Source organism: Dicentrarchus labrax, unplaced genomic scaffold (genome assembly GCF_905237075.1).
Source record: "Dicentrarchus labrax unplaced genomic scaffold, dlabrax2021, whole genome shotgun sequence".
Lineage (NCBI taxonomy): Eukaryota > Metazoa > Chordata > Actinopteri > Moronidae > Dicentrarchus > Dicentrarchus labrax.
In genome coordinates, this window is record NW_026136704.1 from 1,095,507 (window position 1) to 1,107,273 (window position 11,767).

General features: G+C 41.7%; 1 protein-coding gene and 1 long non-coding RNA gene across 6 annotated transcripts in view; one reads left to right on the forward strand and one right to left on the reverse strand.

Annotated features, from left to right (window-relative positions):
* Positions 1–11,767, forward strand: part of LOC127362843 (uncharacterized) — a 61,103-nt gene that overhangs the window by 18,383 nt on the left and 30,953 nt on the right. The window lies entirely within an intron of this gene.
* Positions 544–11,767, reverse strand: part of rnpepl1 (arginyl aminopeptidase like 1) — a 15,964-nt gene continuing 4,740 nt past the window's right edge. Inside the window, exons 4-12 of one of the 5 annotated variants that reach the window (XR_007884511.1) lie at positions 7,636–7,752; positions 7,331–7,566; positions 5,742–5,855; positions 5,464–5,576; positions 4,748–4,856; positions 4,396–4,623; positions 3,671–3,813; positions 1,424–2,844; positions 544–1,338 (exon numbers count right to left, since the gene is read on the reverse strand). Coding sequence is in view for 1 of the 5 variants with exons in the window: in XM_051398949.1 (XP_051254909.1) it covers positions 2,530–2,844; positions 3,671–3,813; positions 4,396–4,623; positions 4,748–4,856; positions 5,464–5,576; positions 5,742–5,855; positions 7,331–7,566; positions 7,636–7,752 (1,375 nt within the window). In the remaining 4 variants the exon portion in view is untranslated. Of the gene's footprint in view, positions 2,845–3,670; positions 3,814–4,395; positions 4,624–4,747; positions 4,857–5,463; positions 5,577–5,741; positions 5,856–7,330; positions 7,567–7,635; positions 7,753–11,767 lie in introns of all 5 variants that reach the window. The other 4 variants (XR_007884510.1, XR_007884508.1, XR_007884509.1 and 1 more) reach the window with 4 other exon arrangements.

Consider the following 11,767-nt stretch of genomic DNA (forward strand, 5'->3'; position numbering starts at 1 on the left):
TTTGTAAAGTTACAATCATTATTTGTTTCAGTCTCTTTAAGAATAAAAGCTGGATGTTTCCTGTAATATTTAGGATTTATATTTCTGTGTATTTGTTTTATTTATACTGCAGTACTTTGTTGTACCACTGACAGTATATATATATATATTTATAAAATATATATATATATATTTATTTACTGTCAAAATGGTTGACAGAATACTTCATAACAGCATTCTTCCGCTTTTATTTTGAAGGTAAAGCCACACATCTTCCGGTATTTTTCGGAAACAGAATTATTGTGAATATTTCTGACTTTACATTTCCGGTTTTCACTGACTGAACTCTTTCAAAATAACAGCAGAGGTTTTATTTTATTTTTTTCAGATTTGAATGTTGTGACTTTTAAAGCATTAAAATTAATTATCACTTTATTTTATTTTACCATATTACCATCTGGAGGTTCTGCAGAAACCTGGGGCCCCTGAAAGATCCCCAACACCCCATCAAGGTTCTCCAAGGACCCCCCAAAAAACCCCAAACTGACCCTGAACAACACAATGTGGAGTCTCAATCGTTTATTCATTTCTCATCAAACATTCATTATGTGAGGAGGCGTTCACTGACAGCTGGGAACAGTGGGACGATTCAGCTTCAAATCAGTTAAAAAAAACAAAAAATTAACTTAAATATTGATCAGTAGAACGTACTGATCAGGAATTATTGATTCTTCTCAGCATCAGTCTCTGTTGGTGTTTTCTGTCCCATAATTATAGAATATAGAATCAGTGATCGTCAGTTAAAGGGAGATTTTTATTGCAGCTGGTTGAAGGAGAAACAGACAGAATCAACGTTAAAGGGATGGAGGTGAAGCAGAAAGCTCTCAGTTCCCAGCTACAGTGAACGCAGCATTAAGGCCACTCAGGTGGAAGGCTGCTGGTGTGAAAGCGTCGCCCCGAGTCGTCGTCTGCAGGTTTGTTAGAATCAGGAGGTAGAGTTCATTTCAGCTACGAGTTATTAAAGACGACGACAAACGCCGTTCAAAATCACACAATGATTTCTGCCAGGAAGTGATCACAGTGACACAGGAAATAAAAACGAGACATGATTACCATAAAAATCTAAATGAGTTTCACACAACAGGAAGTAAAAGTGAAAGTCGCCGGCTTTAAAGAACATTTCTGTCAGACAGAAACTCACTGAATGTTTCCAATGTGTCTTCAACATTCTCAGTCTGAGAGTTTAGAGTAGCTTTAGAATAGCTTTAGAGTAGATTTACATGAAACCAGTCAGATCACTGAGGCAGTGTCTGTATTGAACGTTACATCTGTAGTATAGAACTTATTGACCACCAGGACCTATTGACCACCAGGACTTATTGACCACCAGGACCTATTGACCACCAGGACTTATTGACCACCAGGACTTATTGACCACCAGGACTTATTGACCACCAGGAGCGCTGTTTCCTCAATCTCCCTGTCTGTTAGCAGCAGTTAGCGGTAAGCTAATAGATACAAGTATATGTCTGTCAGTAAACTCTGAAAAGCCCTGAGAGTGGAGGCAGAGAAGCTGCAGACATCAGAGGAAAAAGCAGAAAAAAAAGTTTGCTCGTCATGATGTCGTTATTTCAGCATCATGTTGATCCGTTGATTGTTCTCGAGGTGACGAGCTGACGTCGGCTGTTTGTCACATAAAGTAGAAAAAGAGGTTGGAAACATTCAGGGTCTGAATTTAGAGCTTTTTACCTCGTTATGTGACACTCATTTAACATCAACATCCCACGTTGGAGCGTTGAATATCCGACAGACTCATTCATTAGTGATTAGCTGGAAACTCTTCTGATGACAGTTTTCTGATCAACAGTTCAGTTATTTTCTGACACTTTTAATCAGCAATCAATGAAAACCAGAGTGTTCACTGAACGTCCAAATATTCAAAAACATCCTCACACAGCGACTTTAATAATCTGAATATTATTATTATACTAATTAACTTCTAGTTTGAACTTTTTTGAACCTTTAGTGGCAGAAATGAGCCTCCAGGTTGTGATCAATCAAGACGATCAATAAATCAACTGTTAAATCTCAGAGAGGATGATGATGATGATGATGATGATGATGATGAAAAAACAAAGACCCTAACCCTAACCCTTACTTCAAGTTATCAGTTAAATTGCACCGAGGAGTAAAAATGTGTAAATCTTCAGGGGACTCCGGCATCGCCGACGCCCAATCAGAGGAGACGTCTCAGGGCTGCTGATCGCAGTCTGAGGGGTCTCACGTGGAAGTCACATGATGATGAGTCATCATCCAGCAGCAGCCCTGAGCGGTGACCTTTAACCCCTGTCAGAATCAACTTCCTGCCGCGACCTGGAGTGAACTTCCTGTCGTACGGAGTTTTCTTCATTACAGTGTTCAACCTTTTAGTGACTGTAGTTCTGAGTCGGCTGGAGCCGTCGCCATGGCAACAGCTTACATCATCACAACAACAGCATCCACGCTTCCACCGCGACCAATCGTCACAGCCACCACGACCTGACTGTCACTTCACGCAGAGACGTTGACGTCCCGCAGAGCGATGGCAGCGGTCGTCCCAGCAGCAGCTGTGGCGGCGGAGGAGGCGGATGGCGTGGTGGCGGGCTGTGGCTGTGGGGAGGTGGAGGGAGAGGGGGGCAGGATGGACAGAGCAGAGCCGTTCTGATTGGTCGGGGCGGCGGCGCTCTGAAACAGGATCTGCTGTAACGTTCGTCTGAGGTTGGGATGCAGGCGGCGCTGAGTCTGGTTGAAGATCTCCACGGCGAAGCACTTCATCACCCCGGCAACCAGGTCGTCGTACAGCGGCATGGTGTACATCCTGGACGTCTACGGAGAGAGAGAGGGATGTTACACATGGCTGACAGGGACCGCCAGACACCTGATTACAGCCGTTACAGTAGTTGCAGTGCGACGGTAGAACTCGGTGCAGTGTTACGGTAGTACTCGGTGCAGTGCGACGGTAGTACTCGGTGCAGTGTTACGGTAGTACTCGGTGCAGTGCGACGGTAGTACTCGGTGCAGTGTTACGGTAGAACTCGGTGCAGTGCGACGGTAGAACTCGGTGCAGTGTTACGGTAGTACTCGGTGCAGTGCGACGGTAGTACTGGTGGTGTTACGGTAGAAGTCGGTGCAGTGCGACGGTAGAACTCGGTGCAGTCCTACGGTAGAACTCGGTGCAGTCCTACGGTAGAACTCGGTGCAGTCCTACGGTAGAACTCGGTGCAGTCCTACGGTAGAACTCGGTGCAGTGTTACGGTAGTACTCGGTGCAGTGCGACGGTAGAACTCGGTGCAGTGCGACGGTAGAAGTCGGGGCAGTGCGACGGTAGAACTCGGTGCAGTGTTACGGTAGTACTCGGTGCAGTGCGACGGTAGAAGTCGGGGCAGTGCGACGGTAGTACTCGGTGCAGTGTTACGGTAGTACTCGGTGCAGTCCTACGGTAGAACTCGGTGCAGTCCTACGGTAGAACTCGGTGCAGTGTTACGGTAGTACTCGGTGCAGTGCGACGGTAGAACTCGGTGCAGTGCGACGGTAGAACTCGGGGCAGTGCGACGGTAGAACTCGGGGCAGTGCGACGGTAGAACTCGGTGCAGTGCGACGGTAGAACTCGGTGCAGTGCGACGGTAGAACTCGGTGCAGTGTCATTACTGACGTGTTTGTGGAGGAAGGCTCGGACACGAGGCAGTTCGGGGTAGAAACTGTTCCTCACAACCATCTGCAGCCAGCGGATCTGAACCTCAGCATTCAGACCATCAAACAGGGACGAGTAACAACCAGACAGACCGGCCATCACGTCTGCAGAGAGACAGACAGAGAGACGATTTCAATGAGGATGAAGCCTTGTTCACACAACACAACTTTCTGTTTTTACCTGGAATCTGAGCTGATATTGATCCTGATCAGCCTGATTAGTAATCAATACTCCCATTATTAAAGCATCAATCAATCTAATAGCGTCAGACAACCTGATCAGCCTTTAGCAGTTAGCTAGTGTTTCTGTAGTGGAGACTAAACGTTAACAATGATCCATATCAGCAGTTTGAATCCAACTAAAAGCTCCCTGCACCAAACTCCCTTTAAGAAATATCACATTTTAACAATTCCTAACGTGTTCGTAACAACACGTAACTCTAGAAACACGAGCTAAAGGCCGTCATATGTCCACAGTCTGACTGTCAATACAGGATCAATATCATCCATAAAGATACAGTGTATGCTGATCAATATCATCCATAAAGATACAGTGTATACTGATCAATAATCAATAGATAGATATATATAGATATCTATATAGATATATATAGATATCTATATATATATGATATCTATATATAGCTATATAGATATATATGTACACATATTATTGTACAGTAGTACCGTGCGGCAGAGGGGAGAGGTCGAGCATGCGGTCGAGGAACAGGACGATCTGAAAGGTGCTCCAGGCCGAGAGGTCAAAGGTCGCCACGGTCTTCAGGTCAGGGGGGTCGCTGCTCCTCCACAGGTCACAGAGATCCTGAACAGGTCGGGTCAGAGCGCCCCCCGCAGACAGATCGGGCTCATACAGCGGGGGTCCACAGCCGCTCAACCAGCGCTCAAACTCCAGACCTGACGCACACACAGGAAGTGATGTCACTTCCAAAACAAAACTCAACTGTACTCATAAACACATTAATCACTAATCAATCAGCTGACTCCTCCTCCTCCTCCTCCTCCTCCTCCTCCTCCTCACCCTCTCTCTGGGCGATGGCGGCGTCCTTCAGCTCCGGGAAATAACCGAGGAAGTAGTCGATGAGGTCCTGAGCCACCACACTCTTAAACTTAAACTCTGAGATATAATCCTGAACACAGATAATCAATAATCAATCAGTCCTGAAAACAGAACTGATATAGTGATCAATAATGATGATTGTCATTAGTTAATAATCACTGTGTGCGATGGATCAGTGATATTTATTGATTATTTATTGGTTTTCTAAGCAAAGCTGCAGTTCCGCTAGTGTCCACCAGAGGCTGCAGCAGCGAGTCAGCCATTATTAACCTTTAATGACAGTAACTCATTAATAATAATAATAATAATAATAAAGTGTGATTAATAATAATAATAATAATAATAACAAAGTGTCTGATTAATAATAATAATAATAAAGTGTGATTAATAATAATAAAGTGTCTGATTAATAATAATAATAATAATAAAGTGTCTGATTAATAATAATAATAATAATAAAGTGTGATTAATAATAATAATAATAATAAAGTGTGTGATTAATAATAATAATGTGTGATTAATAATAATAATGTGTGATTAATAATAATAATGTTGATTAATAATAATAATAATAATAAAGTGTCTGATTAATAATAATAATAATAAAGTGTGTGTGTGTCAGTGTGTGTCAGTGTGTGTCTGTGTGTGTGTGTGTGTGTGTGTGTGTGTGGGCTGACCCTGAGGAAGCAGTCGAAGCGTCTGACGTCTCCACAGATCTCCGACAGGTAGGACACGAAGCAGAAACCTTTCTCGTAGGTGAACAGGTTCATGAGAGAGCTGGGGTTCACACCTGGAGACCAGAGACAGCTGACTCACCTGTACGAGTCACATGACCCCTAACCACTAATCTCACACTGGGTTGTAAGGTATGATGCTAACTTAAGTATTCTGACAGTGTATATTAATAATAATGTGATCATATATTAATATCAGTAATAATGTGTGTGCCTGTTACCTGGCTCAAATTTGACCTGCAGTTTGCTCACAGGGTTGTTGTCTCCAAGGAGACGCAGCTGTCTGTGGAGGGCGTCCAATCGGACGGCAGTTTCCAGACAGGTGAACGCCTCACCTGAAGACGACGAGGAAGGAGAATCAGTAGTAGTATTAGCAGTATTATCAGTATTATTAGTGTTATTAGCAGTATTATTAGTGTTATTAGCAGTGTTATTAGCAGTGTTATTAGTATTATTAGCAGTATTATTAGTATTATTAGTGTTATTAGCAGTGTTATTAGTATTATTAGTGTTATTAGCAGTGTTATTAGTATTATTAGTGTTATTAGCAGTATTATTAGTATTATTAGTGTTATTAGCAGTATTATTAGCAGTGTTATTAGTGTTATTAGCAGTATTATTAGCAGTGTTATTAGCAGTGTTATTAGTATTATTAGCAGTATTATTAGTATTATTAGTGTTATTAGCAGTGTTATTAGTATTATTAGCAGTATTATCAGTGTTATTAGTGTTATTAGCAGTATTATTAGTGTTATTAGCAGTGTTATTAGCAGTATTATTAGTGTTATTAGCAGTATTATTAGTGTTATTAGCAGTGTTATTAGTGTTATTAGCAGTGTTATTAGTGTTATTAGCAGTGTTATTAGCAGTATTATCAGTGTTATTAGCAGTATTATTAGTGTTATTAGTGTTATTAGCAGTATTATTAGTGTTATTAGTGTTATTAGCAGTATTATCAGTGTTATTAGCAGTGTTATTAGTGTTATTAGCAGTATTATTAGTATTATTAGCAGTATTATCAGTGTTATTAGTGTTATTAGCAGTATTATTAGCAGTATTATTAGTGTTATTAGCAGTGTTATTAGCAGTATTCTTAGTATTATTAGCAGTATTATCAGTGTTATTAGTGTTATTAGCAGTATTATTAGTGTTATTAGCAGTATTATTAGTGTTATTAGCAGTGTTATTAGCAGTGTTATTAGTGTTATTAGCAGTGTTATTAGCAGTATTATTAGTGTTATTAGCAGTATTATTAGTATTATTAGCAGTATTATCAGTGTTATTAGTGTTATTAGCAGTATTATTAGCAGTATTATTAGTGTTATTAGCAGTATTATTAGTGTTATTAGCAGTATTATTAGTGTTATTAGCAGTGTTATTAGCAGTGTTATTAGTGTTATTAGCAGTGTTATTAGCAGTATTATCAGTGTTATTAGCAGTATTATTAGTGTTATTAGTGTTATTAGCAGTATTATTAGTGTTATTAGTGTTATTAGCAGTATTATCAGTGTTATTAGCAGTGTTATTAGTGTTATTAGCAGTATTATTAGTATTATTAGCAGTATTATCAGTGTTATTAGTGTTATTAGCAGTATTATTAGCAGTATTATTAGTGTTATTAGAGTGTTATTAGAGTATTCTTAGTATTATTAGAGTATTATCAGTGTTATTAGTGTTATTAGCAGTATTATTAGTGTTATTAGCAGTATTATTAGCAGTGTTATTAGCAGTGTTATTAGTGTTATTAGCAGTGTTATTAGCAGTATTATTAGTGTTATTAGCAGTATTATTAGTATTATTAGCTCCGTACCGTAGGCCTCTGTGGTGATCCGGCGCTGGGCGTAGGTAGCTAGCCCCTCGCTCAGCCACATCTCCTCCCAGGTGGCGTTGGTGACGGCGTTGCCGAACCAGCCGTGTGAGATTTCGTGGATGACGTCGATGAGGAGGAACTCGCTGCTCTCCAGGATGGAGGCGATGATGAAGGTGAGGCAGGGGTTCTCCATGGCAACGATGGGGAAGGAGGGGGGGAGGAAGACGATGTCACACCTGAGGGCGGGTCAGAGGTCGTCACTGAGGCTTTAATGAACGCTGATTATTGATCGGCGCCGCACTCACCTGCCCCACAGGTACGGGCCGAACAGTTGCTCCGCCACCGCCAGCCAGCGCTCCACGCTGCCGCCAAGCTTCTTCACCGCACATGACAGCAGACAGGGTTCCGCCCACACACGACTCCTGCACCACAGCCGATACATAATCAATAAATAACGACGACAATAAATACTGACAGCAACAACATAACCACTGTAACCGCGGTAACTGCTGCTGTTACTGCACACAACAAAGATCGAGGACATGAAAGTGGAAACTCAAAGTTATGATTATTGGAAATCATCTCTCATCTAAGTATTGATCTGTATTCTTCTATCATATGGCATTGACGCTCTTCCAAATTATCAGAATATCGCTCAAATTGGCAAGATAATCTTAAAACTTATAGAAAGGCCCTCCGTAATGCCAGAGGAGCCTATTACTCAGCACTAATAGAAGAACAACCCTAGGTTCCTCTTCAGCACTGTAGCCAGGCTGACAGAGAGTCACAGCTCTATCGAGCCACATATCCCCATAAACTTAAGTAGCAATGACTTCATGAGCTTCTTCTATAATAAAATTATTACTATTAGAGAAAAAATTAATCACCAACTGCCATCAACAGTTATCAGTGGCTCTCCAAGTTCAGGGACTTCTGTCAATGTAAACTTAGATATATATTTAGACTGTTTTTCTGCTATCGATCTTCATCACTTAACTTCAATCATTTCTTCATCGAAGCCATCAACCTGTCTATTAGACCCGATCCCAACTAGGCTGCTTAAAGAAGTTGTTCCCTTAATTGGCACTTCTTTACTGGATATGATTAATCTTTCTTTATTATCAGGATATGTACCACAGTCCTTTAAAGTAGCTGTAATTAAACCCCTTCTTAAAAAGCCCACTCTTGACCCAGGGGTTTTAGCCAACTATAGACCGATTTCTAACCTCCCCTTCCTCTCTAAGATTCTGGAGAAAGTAGTCGCCAAAGAGTTGTGTGACTTTCTACATAACAATAGTTTATTTGAGGATTTTCAGTCAGGATTTAGAGTTCATCACAGCACAGAGACAGCTCTGGTTAAAGTTAATAATGACCTTCTGACTGCTTCTGACAATGGACTTGTCTCTGTACTTGTATTATTAGATCTTAGTGCTGCATTTGACACCATTGACCATAATATTCTTTTACAGAGACTTGAGCATCAAATTGGCATTAAAGGAACCGCACTAAGCTGGTTTAAGTCATACTTATCAGATCGTTCTCAGTTTGTACATGTTAACGATGAATCTTCAATAAATACTACTGTTAGTCATGGAGTTCCACAAGGTTCTGTACTTGGACCAATACTATTTACTTTATATATGCTCCCTTTAGGCAACATTATTAGGAATCACTCCATTAACTTTCACTGTTATGCAGATGATACGCAGTTATATCTATCAATCAAGCTCGATGAAATTAATCAGTTATCTAAATTACAAACATGTCTTAAGGACATAAAATCCTGGATGACCTGCAATTTTTTTATGTTAAACTCAGAAAAAAACGAAATTCTTGTTCTTGGCCCCAAAAACCTTAGAGACTCACTGTCTAAAGATATAGTCACTCTAGATGGCATTAACTTGTCCTCTAGCACCACTGTCAGGAATCTTGGAGTTATCTTTGATCAGGATTTGTCATTTAACTCCCACATAAAGCAGACCTCTAGGACTGCCTTCTTTCATTTACGTAATATTACAAAAATTAGACACATCCTATCACAGACAGATGCAGAAAAACTAATCCATGCATTTGTTACTTCAAGGCTGGATTACTGCAACTCTTTATTATCAGGTTGCCCCAATAAGTCCATTAAAACGCTCCAATTAATTCAGAACGCTGCAGCACGAGTACTGACAGGAACTAGAAAAAGAGATCACATCTCTCCTGTACTAGCTTCTCTGCACTGGCTTCCTGTAAAATGTAGAATAGAATTTAAAATCCTCCTCCTCACCTATAAAGCTCTTCATGGTCAGGCCCCTTCATATCTTAAAGAGCTCATAGTACCCTATTACCCCTCTAGAACACTACGTTCTCTGAATGCTGGGCTACTTGTGGTTCCTATAGTCTCTAAAAGTAGAACAGGAGCCAGAGCCTTCAGTTACCAAGCTCCTCTCCTGTGGAACCAGCTTCCAGTTGTGGTTCGGGAGGCAGACACCCTCACCACATTCAAGAGTAGGCTTAAGACATTCCTCTTTGATAAAGCTTATAGTTAGGGCTGGATCAGGTGAGTCCTGAACCATCCCTTAGTTATGCTGCTATAGGCCTAGACTATCGGGGGATTTCCCATGGTGCACTGAGCTCCTCTCTTCCTCTCTCTTTCTGCACTCATTCATGTTCCATTAATGCATGTTACTAACTTCACTTCTTCCCCGGAGTTCTTGTGCTTTCTCGTCTCGCAGGTTCTTATCGATCCTGGTGGAGCCTCCTGCCATGGTCCTGCTAGATTGCCATTGCCAATACTGTTGTCGCTGTGCACCTGTCTGTCTGTCTGTCTGTCTGTCTCTCTCACCCCAACTGGTCAAGACAGACGACCACCCACCTAGAGCCGGAGGATCTGTCCTAGGTTTCTGCCTTTTAACAGGCAGTTTTTCCTTGCCGCTGTCTCCAAGGTCTTGCTCATGTTGGTACTGTTGGGTCTCTGTAAATAATGTTATAAAGAGTTTGGTCTAGACCTGCTCTATTTGAAAAGTGTCCTGAGATAACTTCTGTTATGAATTGGTGCTATACAAATAAAATTGAATTGAATTTTTGAGAAACCTGCCTCACACAAATATGTCGACGCGAAAGGGAGGAGAATTTTCAAGGCGACTTCACAGAGTTGAGGGTATTCCTGCATCAATGCTGCCCAGAATGACAAAAGAGGGCAGGAGGTAAAGAGTTCCTTCAGCCTACTGTCAGCTCAATAAGCTGTTCCTGCATATCAATTGACAGCTTGTTTGGTGTGCACAGAAATGGATCTCGAACCCACGCAGCTCAGATGCTGATTGAAATAGAGAGGAGAAATCGTGTGACGTGCCTGCATCAGTGATAAAGTCTGCAAGGCTGGGGAACATGTCGCAGTTCCCTCGACGGATGCGGCCCTGCCAGAGGTCGAGTTTTTGTGTGAAGGCGTCCACTCTGTCTGCAAGGAGCAAAATATGAGTTTCGCAGCCTTGCAAAGACAGGTTGAGGCCATTCAAGCGGTCAAATATATCGACCAAATAGGACAGAGATGCTAGCCACAAAGTGTCATCCAGATGCTTCGCCAGATCTGATTTGATTTCTGTCAAAAACCACTTCACCTCCTCTCGCAGCTCATACAACCGCTGTAACACCCGCCCCCTGGAGAGCCAGCGAACTTCAGTGTGCAGAAGCAGCTGTTCGTGCCCTGACCCCATCTCCTGGCAGAGGACCCCAAACAAGCGAGAGTTTAGCGGCCGTGATTTGATGAGATTTATCATTTTCACGGATTGGTTCAGCATGGAGTCAAAGAGAACCAGAATTTTTTTAGCAGCCAGTGCTTTGCGATGGACCATGCAATGTGTCCATTTCACAAGTGGAGCTACTTGCTGAACGCGAGCAGCTAGGCCGCGCTCACGGCTCGTCATTGCCTGCGCACCATCATTGCATAGCCCAAAGAATCGGTCCCAAGCCAAACCATTTTCACAGATAAAAATATCAAGGACATTGAAGATGGCTTCTCCTGTAGTGTGCGACTGAAGAGGCCGGCAAAACAGGACATCCTCCTCAATCGCCTTGTCCTGCAGATACCTGACATAGGTGAGGAGCTGTGCCTGCCCAGCAATATCAGTGGATTCGTCCAGCTGCAGCGCGTAGTAAGGACTCTTTTTTATGAACTCAATCAGTTGCTCTCTGATATCATTAGTAGGGATGTAACGATACACTCAAATCACGATTCGATACGGTTCACGATTTTTTGTTCACGATACGATTTTCTCACGATTTATTTTTCTTTTATCAAAATGAGCTACAGACAAATTATGACCAAATAAAATGATCTTTTATTCGTAGGAAAAAAATCTTAGGTGCGCTCTCTTTACAGAAACTCTGTAAAACAGTTTGTCTCCTCTTATAAAAAGTGCAACTTACATGGTCATCTTAAACAACCAAATACAT